We start from the raw sequence: 19,563 nt of genomic DNA on the forward strand, positions 1-19,563 counted from the left end.
TTTATTCCACTTGATGCTTGCTGCTGTTCACAGTACACCACATATTATAGTGATTCTGTCACCTTCTTATCATCTCTATTCTGTGACACTTCCTCAATCAGCTCTTAGGTCATCCTGTGATGTTTCTTTGGACTTGCTGGGCTTTTTGGACCTTCACAATTTTTTTTTTTTTTTTTTGAGACATGGTCTTGTTAGATAGTTCAGGCTGGCCTCAAACTCCTGATCCTCCTGCCTCAACTTCCTGAGTGATGGGATTGCACCATATACCACCACCATGTCTATCTGACCTCACTTTTGAAGGCCAGTTATTTTGGTTTGTTTTAATTTTTTTTGTTACATTATTGTTGTACTGGGGATACACTGTGACATTTACAAAAGTTCTTACATTATAGTTAAACTCAGTGATTCTCCTTTATCCTCCCTCCCTCCATTCCTGGAATAGTTTCAACAGACCTCATTTTTCCACTTTCATACACGAGTATATAATAGTTCCACCATATTCATCCTTTTGTCTCCCCTCCCACGGGTACCAGTCTCCAGACAGGACTTGTTTTACCTTCCTGTTCTACTGTTTTTGAAAAAGATATTTTTGTTTGTTTAAGATAGCTATACAGGGAGTTTCATTGTGGCATTTCCATGTACATATGTAATATAACCTGAATTGGTTCATCCCCTGTATTTTTCTCCTTTCTACCTTATTCCACTTCTAATCGAAATTTCAACAGGTTTGAAAATTCTATATTCATTCTTGTATAGAGAGTACATCAACCATATTCACCTTTCAGGTCACTTATTTTGTAGGATGTTTTTACTTTGAATTTTCTGATCTTTCCTTAGTATATTAAAGTTGTATTTTTGATCTTCTTAATTCATTCTTTCAGGTGACTTGCAATTTCTCTTTGTCCATCACTGATGGTATTACTTTAATCACTTGATTAAGTTTGTATCTACCAGGCTTTCACTGTGAACGTGTTTTGTAATTACTAAGTATTTGGAAAGAACATTCGGGATCTACTTAAATACTCCTTTTTCTCAGTCAGTTTTTCATCTGCTCGTTTATGTATTTATGTCTAGTTGGACTCATGGTTTCCTGATTCATTCAGTGGGTGGTATGTCATCTGTTGCTAGTCACTTTAATACTCAAATTATGCCCTATTTGGTTGGCTTTAGTCTCCTGATGTCTCCCTGTCAGAAGTATACCTTTCCTCTGGCACAAAATATCCGGCTTTATTTTGTACTTTCTGTGTCCCAAGCCTAAAACTGACTGTTTTTCCCAGGAGCCCTGGTATCTTTGGAGGACAGTATTTAAAAGAGAAGGTCCAGGTGATGAGTATGTTCATTGCAATTGGAGTGTCACTACTCCCCAGGCATTGGTTAGTCAAACTTACACTTTGTTTATTTCTATATACATGTACATGTATGTTTAAAATCATAAGTTCACACCAGCATCCCCAGTTGTAGTTCAGTACCACGAGACTCATTCTAGTTTTCTCTCTTTCCACACTTATAACTCCTTCCTCTTTTGTTGATAAATCTGGACTCCCATTATCCCTCATATAATGGTTTGGACACTTCTCATTGTATAACCAGCATTCCATGGTTCCCTTTGCCCTCTTCTCTGTGTGGGTCTTTATCTCACTCTAGGCTGCCCACATGTAGATGTACTGGGCCACCCCCTTCGTGGAAGCCTCCTCACTTTCAGCCTTGATACCTTCCTATACCTGTTTGCAGCACTGTCCTCCTTTACCTTGCTTGTATTCAGACACCCAATGGCTTTAGGACTGAATTGTTCAGAGCAGGAAGGACCAGATCACAGTCATGGTGCTCTTAATCACTTGGGCAAAATACTTTTATACAGTAGTGCTTACTGTCTGCATAACACCCTCAGGAGGCTTTGTGGATTTGACAGAGCTATTGATGTCCCTAGAGAACATAAACCTCATTTCTATTCTAGTCATCAGTGACCTTACCCTTAGAATATTTTTATGGTAGTATTTCATGGTTGGGTCCAGCATAGATAAACTGAAAAGTATGATGATTCTCACATGATGACTGTTATGTCTAGGATAGGAAAAATTATGGAAAGAAGTCATGGATTTTGTTCATCTAACAACTGACTTTCCCTCCTCATTTAACATGCAAGAACCATATGGATGGTTAGGGATATTTCCATTTGTTTCTGTGTTACTTGTTCTGATTGAGAACTACTGCAGTTACATGCCTAGTCCTATGAACTAATACTGAATATTTAAGATTAGAGTCTTGTGACTCTCATGTTGTCTAGCAGGGGCTGTGGTGGGAGAGTCCTGGAAAGTACACTTACCTCTTTGGATGTGTGATTAGCGTGTGTTCATATCTAGATCATACGAGAAGTTAATGTTCAGAGAAGAAACCTCCACCAACACAGAAGGGTAGTGAATGTTGCCATTGTTATGGGAAGGCATTGGGAGTTGTGCATTTACCAGTCCTGATATACAAGTTCTTACTCTAAATGTACTTCATTTAGGTGAAGTTTATACATGGGGTGACAATGATGAGGGACAACTAGGAGATGGAACAACAAATGCCATTCAAAGGCCTCGGTTAGTAGCTGCCCTTCAGGGTAAGAAGGTCAACCGTGTGGCCTGTGGCTCAGCACACACCCTTGCCTGGTCGACCAGCAAGCCAGCCAGTGCTGGCAAGCTTCCTGCACAGGTCAGTGCTGGCTGGGCAGGTGGGATAAGGGGGTAGGGCAGTTACTGCCTATATATTCAATCATGCATGTACCCAGCCTCATTCTTCTGTTATATAATTATAGGATTATTTTATTGAATATAATTTAATTTGTAATGTTACACACCAGTACTTTAAGAACCTTAATTAGGTTCTTAAATTAGGCTGAGGGTATAGCTCAGTGGAAGAGCACTTGCCTAGCATGGCTCTGAATTCCATCTTCAGCACAGGAAAAAAAAAAAAATAGAAACCTTAACGTTCATGTGAACTAACATTGTGTTGCCTTCTATGTCTTATAATCCACACAGAATTATTCTGATAGTGCATGTCCCACATTTTTCTTAGTAAATATATTTCTATAGACTAATTTTTTTTTTGCATTCTCTTTGGTTTGCATTATTTGGCTCAAACAGTCAAACTGACCAGAATATTATTCTAGAAACAAAACTCAGAAATCATAATGCTTCTGTTTTGGGGGGGAAAAAAAAGCAATTTTTATTTTTCAGAATCTGTTAATAAACTGTGACTCTTCTGTGCCTTTGACACCTGAGTTGACTTAGCATGGTTTCAATGTTTCAGGTCCCCATGGAGTACAATCATTTGCAGGAGATCCCAATAATCGCCCTGAGGAACCGACTTCTGCTGCTGCATCATATCTCAGAGCTCTTCTGCCCCTGCATCCCCATGTTTGACTTGGAGGGCTCTCTGGACGAAACTGGGCTTGGGCCTTCTGTTGGGTTTGACACACTACGAGGGATCCTGATATCCCAGGGAAAGGTACTTTCATAGCAATCTGTGGCATAGATGGCACTGGAATCTTTGGTAAATTTTAACCCAACAAAAGTCCCTATACTCAAAATGTAGAATGTAGGATTCAGCTCATTCATCAAGTATTCATTGAGTATGTGCTATGCCAGCCTGTGTTAGGCACTTAAAATATATCAATTAAAAAAAAAAAAAAAAAAACCAGACAAAATCCATTCCCATTTGGAGTTTGTATTAAAACTTCATAGTATAGTGTTGCATTTTTCCCTTACAATGTTTTCTTCTTACCTCTCCAAAAGGATGGATGAAACCACATGGGTCCAAAACTGAACCTCTGTTCACACAGTGGTTCTCTGTCTGTCTGGCCTTGAGCTTTGTGGCAAATCTCCATTGACATAGGAAGAAAGTAATTAAGTAATTTCTTCCCCCAGGGATGTCCAGCAGAGGGGGCTGAGAGTTGCAGATAGCTTAGATGGAAGCTCTGTGCCAGGATGTATAAGGTAGCCATTCCTTACAAAATGATTTTTTTGGGGAGGAAGGCGAGGGGATAACTGAAATTTGAACTTGGACCTTGCGTTTACTAGGCATGTGCGCTACCACTTGACCACGCCCCCAGATTTTTTTGGCTTTAGTTACTTTTCAGGTAAGGTCTAATGTTCCTGGCCTGTGGTCACTCTCAAACTGTGATACTCCTACCTACTGCCTCCTTTGGAGCTGGGATCACAAGTGCGTGCCAACATGCATGGCTTACTGATTGAGATGGGGTCTAACTAATTTTTTGCCTGGACTGGCCTTGAACTGCTGTCCTCCCAGTTTCTGCCTCTCCAATAGCTAGGATTTACAGATAGGAGCCACCATGGCCAGCTATTTGAAATGATAATTTAACAAGGGGGAAGGAGTAGAAGTGGAAATGGAGGCATCTGAAAGTCACCAGATAAGTGTGAAATGTCCGAATCAGAAGTTAAGGGGTTCCTATTATTGGAAGCTATGAAGTTTCTGCCGGGCAGCTTGAGGAGATGATCTAGAAGGGGCCCTTTATTGCATAATAGTGTTACAAACTAGCTGGTTGGAGTCCTTCTGCTCTCCCCAGATAGAAATTGTGGGTAGGTAAGAAGTGCCTTCAGTTATTCTGGACCCTTGCCAGATGTTTGCAAGCAGTGGCAGTGGATGACAATGGGTAGTGGCAGTTGGTCCTGGGCCTTTGACAGCTAGGGCTGTGACACAAGTTTCCATGCCTCAGGGTTAGGCCCAAGGCCCTTGGTAGCTAAGGCAGCAACATGGGGTACAAAGCCTCAGGGATTGAGCCTGAGGCCGGAGTTGTTGCAGCTCTTGTACAATGTAACAAGCTCTTTTTGGCCAGGATCCAGGGTTGGAGGTGTCTCTCTGAGGCTGATCCCCATTGGCCAGTGTCAGTTTCACTTTCAGTCTTGTCTTCAGTGGCCCTAATTAGATGTAGAGACAAACCATGTTCCTGCCACTGTGGGTGACCACTGATGTTCCTGCTGCCACAGGAGGTCCCTGCTCTGCAGATCTTACTTCTACCACTGCGGCCCCAGTTTGTCTCTTTTCCTGTCAGCTCTGATCACTGTTGTTGGCACTGTCCCTAGGCAGCCTTGGCCACCTCTTCTGCTGCTGCTGCTGCTACCTCTGCTGTCACTTCTTTTCTTCTTTTCTTTATGTCACTAGTTCAACCAGTCTACTAGTGATGAGATCAAAAGATGCTGGGGGGGTGAGTGAAAACTGTAAGTCCAGCTACTTGAGAGGTGGAGATCAGGGAAGATCACAGTTCAAGAGCAACCGAGGAAAAAAGTTTAGTAAGACCCCACCTCAACCAATAAAGCTGGGTATTGTGGCAAATACCTGTCATTCCTGCTAGACTGGAAACATAAAGATGATCCTGCTGTCCAGGCTGGCATGGGCAAAAATGCAAAACCCAGTCTGAAAAATATCTAAGGCTGAAAGGACTGGGGATGTGGCTTAAGTAGTAGAGCACTTGCTTAGCAGGCATGAGGCCCTGAGTTCAAATCCTAGTACTGCTCCCCCCACCCCCAAAAGTAGACAAGATTACACAAGAGAAGTCTGTATTTGGAAGTAATATTGTAACACCAGAGGGGCAGGCATAGTGAGTTAAGCAGTCTGTTTATGTAGCCCGAAGTGGTTGGACAAGGGTTTCTGGACCAATCATGGTATAGTCCCTGACACCAGTCACCCAGCAAAAGTACTGGGCTACTTGGGGAAGGAAGTGCTCCCCTCTCTAGCCTTGGTGGAATAGTCTGGTGTGGTGCAACAGTCCAGAGCAGGCTACTTGTCAGTGCCTTCAGAGTTGTGCTTTAGGTTCAAAGTGGCCTGTCCTGGCTTGAGGGCAGTTCAGCCCCCTGGGTTGACAGCCTTCACTCAAAGTAGCTGGGGCCCTAAGTAAAGGTCTAGCAGCTGTTAATTAGGGATTTAAATCTCCCCAACCCCCAACCCCTCAGCACATTTTAAAGGAAAAAATAAACTTTCAAAAGGGTACTTAGAACAAAGGTTTTAACAGTATTTAGCATGCTCTACGTACTAGTGCCTGCCCCAGAGCCCCAGGGAGAGTTGGGTCCCTACCATGTGTTTCACTAGGGGGAATCTTTGTGTAAGCAAAAAAGTACAGCAAGTGAACTAAAAGTCTCCCTAATCCTGATGAGTCTTTTGATTGTATGACATAGGTTGTTATCAAAGAGTCTGACCTATTTTTAATGGTAAAAATAAAAATTTGATGTTTTGGAGTTCTGTCCAAGCAGGTTTTTTGTTGTTGTTATTGTTGTTTGTTTTTGTTTTTTTAGGGAAAGGAATTACTTATTTTGGCTCACAGCCTCAGAGGTTTCAAGTCCCTTATGGCATGGAGGGCATGGTGGGGCAGAGCCTCTTACAGTTGCCAAGGAAAGGCGAGAATACCTTCACTAGCTCCTGTTTCTTTTTTCCTCTCTTACTGTATCGGGCCCCCAGCCTGTGGGATGGTCCGCTACATTCAAGGCAGATCTGACCCTTTAATCCTCTCTGGAAACACCCTCAGACACACCCAGAGGTGTATTTTATTAATCTAGCTGCTTCTCAATCTAATTAGGTTGACAACCAAGATTAACCATCACAAGTCCAACCCTTCCTTCTCAGCTTGACACCCATCCTATTTCCTTAAACCATACATTTGACCCCAGGCCCCCAAAATCTTATTCCATCTCATAATACAAAATGCCTTCCAAGAGTCCTCATAGTCTTAACACTTCCAACATTGTGCAAAAGTCCAAGTTCAAAGTCTCCTCTGAGAGTCAGGGCAAACTCTTGGCTATGAGCTGGTATAAAAATCAAAAGAAAATTACATACCTTTTTTTTGGGAGTACTGGGGTTTGAACTTAGGTCCTACACCTTGAGCCACTCCACCAGCCCTATTTTTGTGATGGGTTTTTTTTCAAGATAGGGTCTCAGGAACTATTTGCCTGGTTCTGGCTTCAAACTGAGATCCTCCTCCTGATCTCTGCCTCCTGAGTAGCTAGGATTATAGACATGAGCCACCTGTGCCCAGCTGAAAATTACATGCTTCTAACATACAGTGGTAAGACAGAGTACATATTCCCATTCCAAAGGGAGAAATAGAAAGATAGCAGCTCGGAGTTGGCTAAAACCTGTCGGTGCAAACCTTAAATCCTATAGCTCTATGTCTGGCATCTGGAGCACATTGTGTGGCGATGTGAGCCCCAGAGGTCTTTCCATTTGTAGCCCACACTGCCTCTCTCTGGGGCTGGCTGGCTTCGCTAGCTTCCTGTAGCTTTTCAAATCGGTTATTACATTTTTTTAGGATGGGCTTTGTTTCCATCTGGATAGAACAATTTTTGCTGAACAAGATGGGTGCTTGCATTTTACTTTCTTGTGTGCCTGAGGGTGCTGAGTGAGAAGGACTGTGTTTAAGGTTAAAATCCTCTCTCAGTTGATGTGAGCAGGAAGAAACTATGCATAGGTAAAATTGGTATGGAACCTAATTTCAACTATTTTTCAGTAGTAAAAAATAGGGAACTTGATTACTTTCACCTTTATCTTGTTTTATCCCTCAAAGTGGGGGTGACAATAGGCAGTGAAGGAGAAAAAAAGCCCTTGCTTATAGGGAGAGAAAAAAGTAAGAGACAGGACACACCCTCTGTGGGACCATGTGTCTTTGCAGGCTGTAAGGAGCACTGAGCTGGGACCAGCTGAGGTAGAGGATGTTGAGGTAGAGGATGTTGAGGCAGCCTGGGCAGCAGTGTCCAGGCTCCAACACTGAGATAATAGTAGTAGTGGAGGGACACACTGAGAGTGTCTGAGGTGCCTCTCTGCCACTCCCTCTAGATCCCTTCCTACCTTGGATGCTCCCAGGAACTGTATATGGACCTTACTTTCTGCCCTCAGATGTTAGAATCTCAGGCTGTGATCTGGAAGAGGGGCTTAGGATCTATAGGAGGACCCCTGTGCTCCTGCAGTCCTCCTCTTCCTGTGCGATTGTGGAAGAGTGCATAGTCATCTACTTGGCAAAAAGAGTGGGGACCCTCCACTGTCCCTGCCTCCTTTGGGTGTCTCTTAAGTCCATTTCCTCCTCCTGTTGTCATAGCTGTGCTCTGCTCCTGTACCCTGTTCACGTTGATATGACTGCCTCTCTTAGGTGATGTCTGAGTCCTCACTGTGATACCTGTTCTGTCCTGGCTATCTTCACCCTGGGTACTCAAGTTTCTTTTAGTGCATACTCACATGTTCCTCTCCCTTGTCTGCCCTGTTCTCCACCCTAGCCTGACTAAATTCATGGAGTTCCTTGACTCACTGCTGCTCTGTAGTGCAGTTAGTGGTTTAACAACAGACCCTACTGCTCCTGGATTTGTGGCTGAGCAGGGAAGCCTCAACCTTTTAGACCTGAGAGCAGGTGTTCAGCAGGCCCCAGTGCTCCCATATTTAGCACTTCCTGAAGGACCTGCCTCCATCCTGCCATTGACCCAGCTTGTCCTGCTCTCCAGTCCTGAGCACAGCAGTGCCAGAGCACCCTCACAACACCTGAAAAAAAGAAGTTAGCAGACTTCTTAAAGAAGTATGACTTTTAGGAACAGAGGATTTTAAACAGAACAATGACATGACAATGACATGATTTCTCTAGGTGTGTTACTTTCTGTTGCAGATTCTAAATTTTGTGTGTTTGACATATTGTTAGGAGGCAGCTTTCCGAAAAGTAGTGCAAGCAACTATGGTGCGAGATCGTCAACATGGTCCTGTTGTGGAGCTGAACCGGATTCAGGTAACATGTGGAGATTGCTTGTTCAGTCTAACATCTTAGTAGTGATATTTTCATGGTGCAAGCCTTACAGCCTGTGGGGAAGAGAGTGCTTATAACTTGCCTTTGTGAGCTCAAACTTAAAGAGTAGGTGCCCTCTTGTTCTTTGGCTTCCTATGGGTGGTGGTCTATGATGCTGAAGTTTCTAAGTAGGCATGTAAATGTTTTTCTTTATAACAGAAGTAAGAAAGATTCATTTTAGATACCTCAAAAGTGCAAGTAAAGAGAAGCAAAAAGGGGAAAAATAAAAATCAACCACATTTCTACCACATAGCAATAACCACTACTGTCCCATCTGGCAGGCATATATGTTTGTTATAAGAAAAGCTGGATCACTGTCCTTTGTAACTTGCTGTTTTTTCCACTTAATGCAGCATATACATCTTTCATGCCATGGAGTTAGAGTTCTGTGGGACTATTTATGTTTGGCTGCAGCCTGCTGTTCTGCAGGGATATCCCCTAGTTTTCTCAGGGAGATCCTTCTGGTGGGGACTGGAAGGCTGTGCCCACATTTTTCAGATATAGTCAGAGGTGTCTACAGTATGTCTTTAGTTGCCACCTTAGGTTTAGTTCAGAGAAGTGAAGTGAGTCAAAAGCCCTGGGTGCCTACATCAAGTTACTGGCTGAGACAGTTCACATTTCTGCCAGCCTTGTACTCTCTCTGGCTCTGGGAGTTTTCTAATTTAATCAGCCAGAATAACTAATATGGTCTCTTAAGAAATGAAAAGTAGGCCATTTCTGAATTTATACTACTGCCAAGTATACATATACTTACAGTTTAAAATGTTTAATTAAAAATAAAGGAATCCTGGTCACTGATTATGACAGTGCATGGCACTTGACATTTACGCAAATGAAATTGGCCTTGCCTCTTGGATCAGAAACAGAGAGCCATGAAGAACAAATTCTTTGTTCCTGAAACCTTTGTATTAACACATGATTTTTACCCTAATGTTGATTACATGACTAGAAATTTTTTCAGAGTTGTACTTGGGGGCATTTTAAATTAAGACATCAAACTCTTGTCCTTTGTTGGACAGTACATGTGACCACTTTGGTGGAACTGGTCTCTCCATTGATGAACGTCAGTGTCTAATGTAAGTTGGTCAGCCAATTCCACAAATAAATGGACTGTTTAATCAGGTTCATAAAAAAGCTTTTATTTCCCTACCTTAGATGATCATTTTGGTTTGCTCTGCATCATTAGGGCCTATAATAAGTTAATGGCTGACACATCATCCAGTACATATGACTGCACATGGATCAGATACCTGCCTCAGAAAGACATACAGGCTCCTCAAGGTCAAGACTCTCACTTAGGTGTTCAGGGACGGAGGGCACAGTGAAGCCTTGACTGTCTGGAGCCCAAGGTAGCAGGTTAGGCATACTGCTTTTGTCTTTCATCTCAAATTTTCAAAAATGCCTCTTTCCTACTTGTCTTTTATTCCTAGCCTTGTGTTACAAAAATGTTCAATACATGTTGAAAAAAACTGAGTAAGAACTGGATAGATGGCAACAAATTTATAGTGGGCCCTTTACAAAGGCAGCCCAGTGTGCAATGTGGACTGATGTCTGAGGGCTGTTATGGCACAGCCACAGCCTCAGGAACCATAGTCAAGTGCCTGCAATTCAGGGCATTGTGCCCCTTCCCAAGGCTAGAATGTTCTCCACAAATATGGAAATAGAAGTGTTTTCAACCAAAATCATTATGCCAGGGGGAACATTTAGTGATTCCAAAGTGAACACAGGAGACGAGCACTGAGGTGAAATGGCTGTGGTGTTTCTGTCCTATCTGTCAGAAACTACTGTGGTGATGCTTCCTGGCACCAGCCCTTCTATAGGGATTGGTTTGGTGGGGACGACTCTCACACCTGCCCTTGGAAAGGACTCCAGGTCATTTTCCTAGAGGGCTTTTGTTTGTTGTGAATATGATTTAGTTTTCTACCAGGCAAATCTGAAAATCAGTGTCCATAAAAACGTATCAGATTACTTTTTTTAAAATCTATTTTTTTGAGACATGGTCTTGCTATGAAGCCCAGGCTGACCCAGAACTCACTACTTATGACTCAGGCTGGCCTTGACCTCTTGATACTCCTGCCTAACCTCCTGAATACTGGGATTACAGGTGTGCACCTGTATACCAGGTTTAAATTACTTTCAAATTCATTACAGAATTAGTACATGATTATTTCAGAAAATGTAGGTATTCAGATTAAAGTCAGTTAAAAAAAAAAAAAAACCTATGTTCCTACTGACTAGAGAAAGTACCATCCATACATAGTTTTATCTCCTTTAAGTGTCATAGCTTTGTTTACATGACCATCATTTCCTATAGAAACAAAAGGCAGATGGGCTCCATTAGTTGGAGCGTCAGTAGACAGGAGGCAGTGCAGTGATTGAGAGGGGAAACAAGGTCTGCCTGTCACCACTTGTGTGGCGGCTGTGACATTGTGGGCACATTCCTTTGCCTTTCTGTGGCTCAGTCCCCTGTCAGGATAATGGATACCTTAGAGTTGCTGTGAGATTTAAAGGGAGTAGCTTTTGTGGACATTTAACTGAGGGTGTGGTACAGAGAAAAGTTGATTATATAGAAACTATTATTTCATTGTCATTTCTCTTACATTTTTAAACTTGATTGTGGTTATTTGTACCGTAAAGAGAATTAGCTGTTTAAGCTCAACCTCAGTGAGTCAGTGAGTTAAAAGATAGTGAGGATTTCACCAGAGGACTTAACATAAAAAATACATTCTTGTGAACAGTTTTCTTCAACTTTCCATGTTGGCATCATCTCAGACTGAACCTTCCAGGTGCTTCTGAAGCACAGCTTGGGCTGGAAATTATAGGAGGTACTGAGTCCACACGGATAGTAGTCTATTTGGAGGGCTGATTTTGGAGCTCCTGACATTTTGTTCGTGGAGGTTTTGGTGATGTAGTGGGTGGCAGCGAAGGTTATAAAGTCATTAGGGTTATAAAGCATGAAGGATCTATACAAGTGCAGTGTTATCAGGTCGCAATTACTGACAACATGGCTGTCCCCAACTACGTGACAAGTAGTGATGGTGCATGTCATTGTTTGAAGGTGTGTTTATTCAGATGCCCCCAGTCCTAGGGTCACCAGTGACCTGCTGAATGTACTTTATACTGCCACACTTGTCTCATGCTTTTGTTTTTCCTCCTGTCTAGGTCAAGCGCTCCAGGAGTAAAGGCGGGTTAGCGGGCCCTGATGGCACTAAGTCTGTCTTTGGACAGATGTGTGCTAAGATGAGCTCCTTTAGTCCTGACAGCCTCCTCCTCCCTCACCGTGTGTGGAAAGTCAAGTTTGTAGGTGAGAACAAACTTGTTGAACTGGAACTTGTTCACACTTGTTCCAGTTCATGGCCATGAACTGGAAAACCTGTGACCCTTGGGAGGCAGAGACTATGAACCCAGAGCCAGCAGGCAGAGTGGCACATGAGCACTTGCAGCAGGGAGCCAGAGCAGCCTGCCTGCCTGGGTGCTGTTCACACAGGTGGGGTTGAGTGGCCTACTACTATTGACTCTCCTTTCCCTCCAGGTGAATCTGTTGATGACTGTGGGGGTGGCTACAGCGAATCCATAGCTGAGATCTGTGAAGAGCTGCAGAACGGACTCACTCCCCTTCTGATCGTGACACCCAATGGGAGAGATGAGTCTGGGGCTAACAGAGACTGCTACCTGTTGAACCCAGCTGCCAGGGCACCTGTGCACTGCAGCATGTTCCGCTTCTTAGGTGGGCCCTTTCGGTTGTCTGTAACAGTGTATTATTAGGTTTATCCCCACCCTTAGTTTAGTGTTCACTCTGTCTTGGGAGTGATAATAGATGTTATAAATATCTTTTTGTAGCTTTTGAGACTTTACCAATGAAATAATTTCTATTTATTATGCATTTTGCCAGCATTCTGGAAGGGAACAAGGTACTATTGTTGACTCCACACCTACCATAGAGGGTTTGGTGGTGGTGATCTGTCAGAAACTGTGGCCAATCCATACATGTCTACAGGGATTTACAGAGCCAGGCTGTGTTCTAAGGGCTCGAAGCTGCCTTTGGCACTCAGAGAATGTGAATTACTATGTTTGCATTCTAAATGTATCTGAAACTCAGGATCAGATCAGGGGTAGCATTGGCAATGGGTCTGTCCCTCCCTCCTGTACTGTTAGGATCTGTGCAAAATGTTCCCAACCACAACATCTCACTGCTTCTCTCTGGAAAAACACCCACATCCTTGGAGAACTCCAGTTCTTTGCTTTGCCATCAAAAGAATAAGAATTGGCTTAGTGTGACTTAATCCTGTGTGTGGAAAGAATATGAAGTGAGACACTTGTCTTTCAGGAACAAAAAAAGATGAATTTGAAATAGGGCACATTGTTTTAAGGGTAGATCTAAATCTGTAAGTTTGGGTAATGCTGGTTTAGAAGGCACTGGGACCTTAGTGCAGAGCTGATGGCATGTTTGAATGAACAGGAAGCAGTTTATCATCCATTTTAAATATGTTCTTTCTCTGTGTTTTGAACGATCAGGAGTGTTACTGGGCATTGCCATTCGAACTGGGAGTCCCTTGAGCCTTAACCTGGCTGAGCCTGTGTGGAAGCAGTTGGCTGGGATGAGCCTCACCATTGCAGACCTCAGTGAGGTGACTCACCTGGGCTGTGTGGGGCATCATGGGGTCTTGTTAAGAGGCACAGTCTGTTTAGGGGTTCTAGCTTGACTCACACTTCTGGGTATGCTGAAGCTGCCTGCCTCTGACCACCTTCTTGTCACAAAGAAAGGTCTCTGGATATAAAGCCAGTTTTCTTCTATAACTTGATGGACCATCCACTTTGTGGTACTCTGCTGCAGGTGATAAGATCTTATCAGGTAAGGAGGCTTACTGTCTTTCCTGTACACAGCTGAACTTGTGTGCAGCTAGGCATGCCTCAGGTGTGTGGGTGGCCACAAGAAGTTCCTCCTCATTCCTGCCCTGCCTTTTATCCCTTCATGGCTTAGGGAGGCACTCATTATCCATCAGTTATTTCTCAGCGGTTAAAAATTAAGAACTTTTGTTGAATTGAGTTCTTTCTTCAACTCCTTGGATAAAGTACTTTCCTGTAGCCATGCCAGCTTTTATTTTTTGGTACATGCAACACACTTGCATCCTGGAGAGACAGACAACCAAGGCTGCCATCTGTGATCGAGTGTGCTTGAGACAGACTGGAGTCTATGATATGGGAATAGCCTTGATAATGTGAACTTTTTTTTTTCCTCAAAAGGTTGATAAAGACTTTATTCCTGGGCTCATGTATATCCGTGACAATGAAGCCACCTCAGAGGAGTTTGAGGCCATGAGCTTGCCCTTTACAGTGCCAAGTGCTAGTGGCCAGGACATCCAGCTGAGCTCCAAACACACACACATCACCCTGGACAACCGTGCAGAGTATGTCCGACTGGCAATAAGTTACAGGTTCGTGGTTATTTGTCTTCAATTGCTTTGACTTAGTAAATAGCAAAAGTAGCAGAAAATAGTTGCTTGGATATCTACATATTTTTCAGAAGTATCAGATGTGGCAAAATGTGAATGGATTTGGCCCCAACTATTCCTTATCTGTGGTAGTGAAGCTTATTTTGTGACCAGTGGTCAGAGTATTCACTGTTCTCATCTGAGATTGCTGGGTCTTACTAGAATATTGAAATAAATACAGTCCACCTGTTCAGAGGGTGGCCATCAGGCCTGTTTGTGCCACTCTATACTTTCTTTGTCAGATCTTTAGACACAGCCATATCTAGGGTATGCATAACACGAAGCAGCCTCAACCAGGTCCAAGTGTGTGCACACCTTGGGCACCATAGCTCAGGTGGAGTATGGCAGGTCAGTGACACCTCTGCAGCTGTCACTGCTCAGCACTGCTGTCAGACACACTGTTGTCATATAGACCAGGCCCTGCATTATTGGGCGGCCTTCACTTGCTGGACTCTGGTTGCAGGTGGTAATGGTGAGTGTTGTGTCTGCCTTGGAACCTCAACTATAGTAGCAAAAACTTCGAGCATAGCATCTTCCCCAGAGTTGTGCTGTGCTGCAAGCCTGGAGCAGAGGGATGGGCTCTTTGCCCTCTGATTCTGCAATGTCTGATTCTGGGTATTTCTTGGGTTTCCTACAGTTGTTGAGAATTTTGAAGTTTGTGTAACTGTAGTCAGTCATTAGGTTTATGCTACATGCCAGACTAGGTGAACTCAGTGTCATGCAAAGCTGTATAGTACCAGGTTTGCAAAACACATGCATTTGGGTTTTTGTTGTTGTCTGTCTTTCTTCTCTTTTCTTTTTCTTTCTTTTCTTTTCTTTCTTCCTTATTGTTGTGCTAGGGGTACATTGTGGCATTTACAAAAGTTCTTACAATATATCAAATATATCATAACTGAATACACCCCTTCCACCATTTTCCTATATCTCCCCCCCCATTCCTGGAATAGTTTCAACAGGTCTCATTTTTCCATTTTCATACATGAAACACATGCATTTGTCACTCAGAGTTTCTCTTCTCAGTCTTTTGCCGTTGGGAATTGTGTACTGGCAGTGCTGTGTGGTAAGACTTGGTATTAGCAGAACAAGTCAACATTATCAAAGATGACAGTATAACATGAAATTTTTCTTTCAGACTCCATGAATTTGATGAGCAGGTGGCTGCTGTTCGGGAAGGGATGGCCCGAGTAGTGCCTGTCCCCCTTCTTTCTCTGTTCACTGGATATGAACTGGAAACGATGGTATGCAAGCTCCAGCATGGTGCTGTCCCTGAACTGCCTCTTGCACAGTGACCCACATGCCTGTGGGTGTTGAGTGAAGTGAAAACACACTCTTAAATGTGTGTCCCCTTTCCATCATTCCACATGAAGTTAAGATTCAGGGATGCACTCATGTCTATCTGGGGCCATTGGGACCTTTCCTCACCCCAAAACAAGCCTTAGTAGAGAGAAAAAGTGACAGGTTCTGCCAAAGCGATAAGTGTTGGAAGTGTCAGCCAGCCTCATAGTGTCTTTCTGCAGGTATGTGGCAGCCCAGATATCCCACTGCATCTTCTGAAGTCGGTGGCAACCTATAAAGGAATCGAACCCTCTGCCTCCTTAATCCAGTGGTTCTGGGAGGTGATGGAGTCTTTCTCCAACACAGAGCGCTCCCTCTTCCTTCGCTTTGTGTGGGGCCGGACAAGATTACCCAGGACCATTGCTGATTTCCGGGGTAGAGACTTTGTCATCCAGGTAGGCTCATGGAGCAGTGGGCTAACATCATCTGAGGTGATGTACCCCTTTCTCATGATCCCGCAACAGATTAAAAAAGCAGATTTTGTCTTTGCAGAAATGAAAATGGAAAATGCTCAACTTCTGTGATTTGAGGGGTCAAAATTTTATGATCATAGGTCTTGGGTACCATTATCTATTTTAATGTATGTGGCATCACCAGAACATACTGCTATTGTGTCAGTATAATCTAGATTTTGAACACACTTGTCATATAAAGCATGTTTGACTCTCTGGTTGAATACTGGTGAATCACTAAGTTCCACTGTGTTCTAATAACTGAGAAAAGTTAAGACCACACATCAGGTTGAGTTTTTCTTTGGGTTCTGACTCAGTGGTCCAGTGGTCAGAAAAAAGCTCAGTTTACCTTTTGGTCACTGAGATGGAAAGACCCAACACTTCCCTCTCTGTCCTGAGACCCTGACAGCAATAATCTTGTAGGATTAGGCCAGTTTGACAGCCCACTCTCCTGGATACCTGGAAGAATTCAGGGCTGGTTTTTTCCCTAGCAGAGCCTGATCAACACTTTTGGCCAGGGTTAGAAAAGGATCTGTCTTTCAGGGACACGTTTGAGAGCACATAGAGGTTTTTCTCTCAGAAAGGAAGCAATTCCTACATTTTGCCCATAGTTTTGCTGCTTCCTAATATCTTAATCTATAGAGACTGAAAGCGGGCTGATGGACTGATGGAAAGCTTCCCCAAGTGGGCAGGTGCAGTGCTTGAGCCCTCCTCTCTGCCGTAGGGCCTGTGACAGCCAGGTTGGGGTCCCATCTGTGCCAACAAGAGATGGGCACAGTCATTTCATTGAGCCCTTTTCATGGGATTGATGAGTAAAAAGGAATCGTCACCAAAATCAATTGACTAATTGCTATTTTTTACTGTAGGTCCTTTCTTATTTTTTTAAATTGGCTAGGCTTGATGTTTTCTGATATGTTGTTATTCATAGCCCAAAATATAACTTTTGTAAGAATCTAATGAACATAATAAAATGGAATTGTAATTTTACCTATCTTTATACATTATTTACTATTCTCCATCAATAGGTGCTGGACAAATACAACCCTCCTGACCACTTCCTTCCTGAATCCTACACTTGTTTCTTTTTGCTGAAGTTGCCCAGGTATTCCTGTAAACAGGTGCTTGAGGAGAAGCTGAAATATGCCATCCACTTTTGCAAATCCATAGACACAGATGATTATGCTCGCATAGCCCTTACAGGAGAACCAGCTGCTGATGACAGCAGTGATGACTCGGATAACGAGGATGCAGATTCATTTGCTTCAGATTCTACACAAGATTATCTAACAGGACACTAAGATGGAGAAATGGCATCAGGAAGCAAGAAGAGGCTGAGCAAACAGATGGAGTGCTGCTGTTTAGATTGCAGAATGTCTAGTGTGTTTGATGAGGAATATCAGTCCTTGAAATATGTGGGAGGGAGGTGGAGAGACTGACCACTCATGATTGGATTGGGAGGGATGACAGCAGGAAAATCAACCTGTGCACATTTAACACTATGTAGACACTTGACCTTCATTTTTGAGACTTGAAAGGGTCTTTCTTAACCTGTAATGCTGCATTACATATAGGACTCTGTGTTTACTAAAGTGTGTAAAGTTTATATAAATACTGAATTGCAGCATTCCAAAAATGAAGAAAGCCTTTTTACTTGTGGGTGCAATCGATTTTTTTCCCCTTTTTCTTTTTTTCCCTTACAAGTGTCGTGCATTATCTTGATTGTATATTGAAAATACTGTGTAACAATTAAATTGTATTATTAATAGTTCAACTAATTTTATTCTGAATTTGTTTATTAAAAGCTTTTTGAACATTAAATGATAAGTATTACTTGAATGCACCAGGAGGTTAGTTAAACCAAATGAAAAGCAAAAAGGCCATTTGGTTCTTCCCCTTTTCACCAGGGGTTCCACTTTAGCATATGCATTATGTAATTTGAGTTGAGGCCTTTCTGTGAACAGTATCATAATTTCTATCATGGAAAGTATACTATATATGTTTGTGTCATATATATATGCTGAAATTTTAATTCCCTATAAATAAAAATCTGCCACAAAACTGTAGGCTGAGCTTTCTTAACCAGTTAGTGTAGCACACATGGATATGCTGCACCCAAAAAATAACTAGTCTTTGATGCATCAATAGTTAAGTCATTACAGTCTTAGACTTTTTTTGGTTAAAAAACCAAACTCATTGATAAAGGAGTGATATTAGTATGATGGGACAGCTGGTGTCCATCATACTATAGAGGGAGCGAGGGGCCCAGGAGCCTTCAGGATCCCCTCCTTTGGCTTCCTCCCAAGCCCCAACCATTTCCACAGCCCAGGTTCCTGTTCCCTTTGGCCTGCATTAGGGGTATCCTTTGTGCAGTTGGCCATGGGGTAGGATTTGGGCTGCTTGTATGTGGCAAGCTCTCCCTAAAGGGAAGACTGGAGAACAGTGTAGAAAAGCTAACTGAGGGGCCTCATGTGCTAGAGCATCAGGTCAGAGGTACCTGATTGAGGCAAAACTGTATTTCTTGTTGGGAGACAATTACTGCGTATGTGTGTGTGTGCACGTGTGTGTCCTTTTTTATTGTTGGCCTATATTAAATCGTACATAGTAAGGGACTTCATTATGACATTTGCATACATGCATATAATGAACCCAAGGTCTTGTGCTTTCCAGGCAAGCACTCTGACACTTGAGCTATGCCCTCAGCTCTTTTGTTTGGAATTTTGTTTTTGAGACTCTTGCTAACTTTGCCCGGGTTGGGCTTGAACTTGCCATCCTTCTGCCTCTGCCTCCAAACAGCTGGAATTATAGGTGTATACCACCATGCCAGTCTCCTCTGGTCATCCTCCCCTTTTCCCTTTGCTTTCCGCTTCCCCAGTAGACCCACTTTTACATAATCACCTTTGTTTTGTATTGTTTTCCCTAGCTTCCGAAAATGTGATCCAAAAATGAGAGTATGTAATGCTTATCTTTGTGAAACTGGCTTGTTTCACTTAACTTGATGATCTCCAGTTATCCATTTTCCCAGCAAATGACATAATTTCATTCTTCTTAATAGAATAATACTCTGTTTTTATATGTACACATTTTTTTAATCCATTCATCCATTAATGGACACCTAGACTAATTACATAATTTGTCTGTTATGAGTAGTGCCACAATAAACCATGTATACATGTATCTCTGTAGTAAGCTGATTTTGATTCTTTTGAGTATATACCCAGAAGTAGTATGGTTGAATTATATAGGAGTTCTGTTTTTAATTTTTTGAGGAATCTTTGTACTGATTTCCATTGTTACTGGTTTAATTTACATTCCCACCAGCAGTGAATAAGAGTTCCTTTTTCCCCCTACATCCTCACCAGCATTAAAGTCTGTTATTTTGGAATTCTTGACTTTGAGAGGAGTCATGTTGCCTTGGTTTGTTTTGTTTTGTTTTATTATTTCTTGAGTTTCTGTATTGAGATTTGTACAGCTG

The 19,563-nt window shown here is 42.7% G+C and overlaps 1 protein-coding gene across 3 annotated transcripts in view; it reads left to right on the forward strand.

Moving 5' to 3' along the window:
* The window catches only part of Herc2 (HECT and RLD domain containing E3 ubiquitin protein ligase 2), a 219,812-nt gene extending 201,663 nt beyond the window's left edge, over positions 1–18,149 (forward strand). For all 3 annotated transcript variants that reach the window (XM_074061872.1, XM_074061875.1, XM_074061874.1), the window contains exons 84-93: positions 2,507–2,694; positions 3,292–3,489; positions 8,672–8,755; positions 11,975–12,116; positions 12,345–12,539; positions 13,328–13,440; positions 14,057–14,247; positions 15,437–15,542; positions 15,822–16,034; positions 17,117–18,149. In XM_074061872.1, the coding sequence (XP_073917973.1) occupies positions 2,507–2,694; positions 3,292–3,489; positions 8,672–8,755; positions 11,975–12,116; positions 12,345–12,539; positions 13,328–13,440; positions 14,057–14,247; positions 15,437–15,542; positions 15,822–16,034; positions 17,117–17,389 (1,703 nt within the window). In that variant the 3' untranslated portion in view covers positions 17,390–18,149. The remainder of the gene's footprint in view (positions 1–2,506; positions 2,695–3,291; positions 3,490–8,671; positions 8,756–11,974; positions 12,117–12,344; positions 12,540–13,327; positions 13,441–14,056; positions 14,248–15,436; positions 15,543–15,821; positions 16,035–17,116) is intronic.
* Positions 18,150–19,563: the final 1,414 nt, after the last annotated feature.

Source organism: Castor canadensis, chromosome 19, assembly GCF_047511655.1.
Source record: "Castor canadensis chromosome 19, mCasCan1.hap1v2, whole genome shotgun sequence".
In the NCBI taxonomy this organism is placed as follows: Eukaryota; Metazoa; Chordata; class Mammalia; order Rodentia; family Castoridae; genus Castor; species Castor canadensis.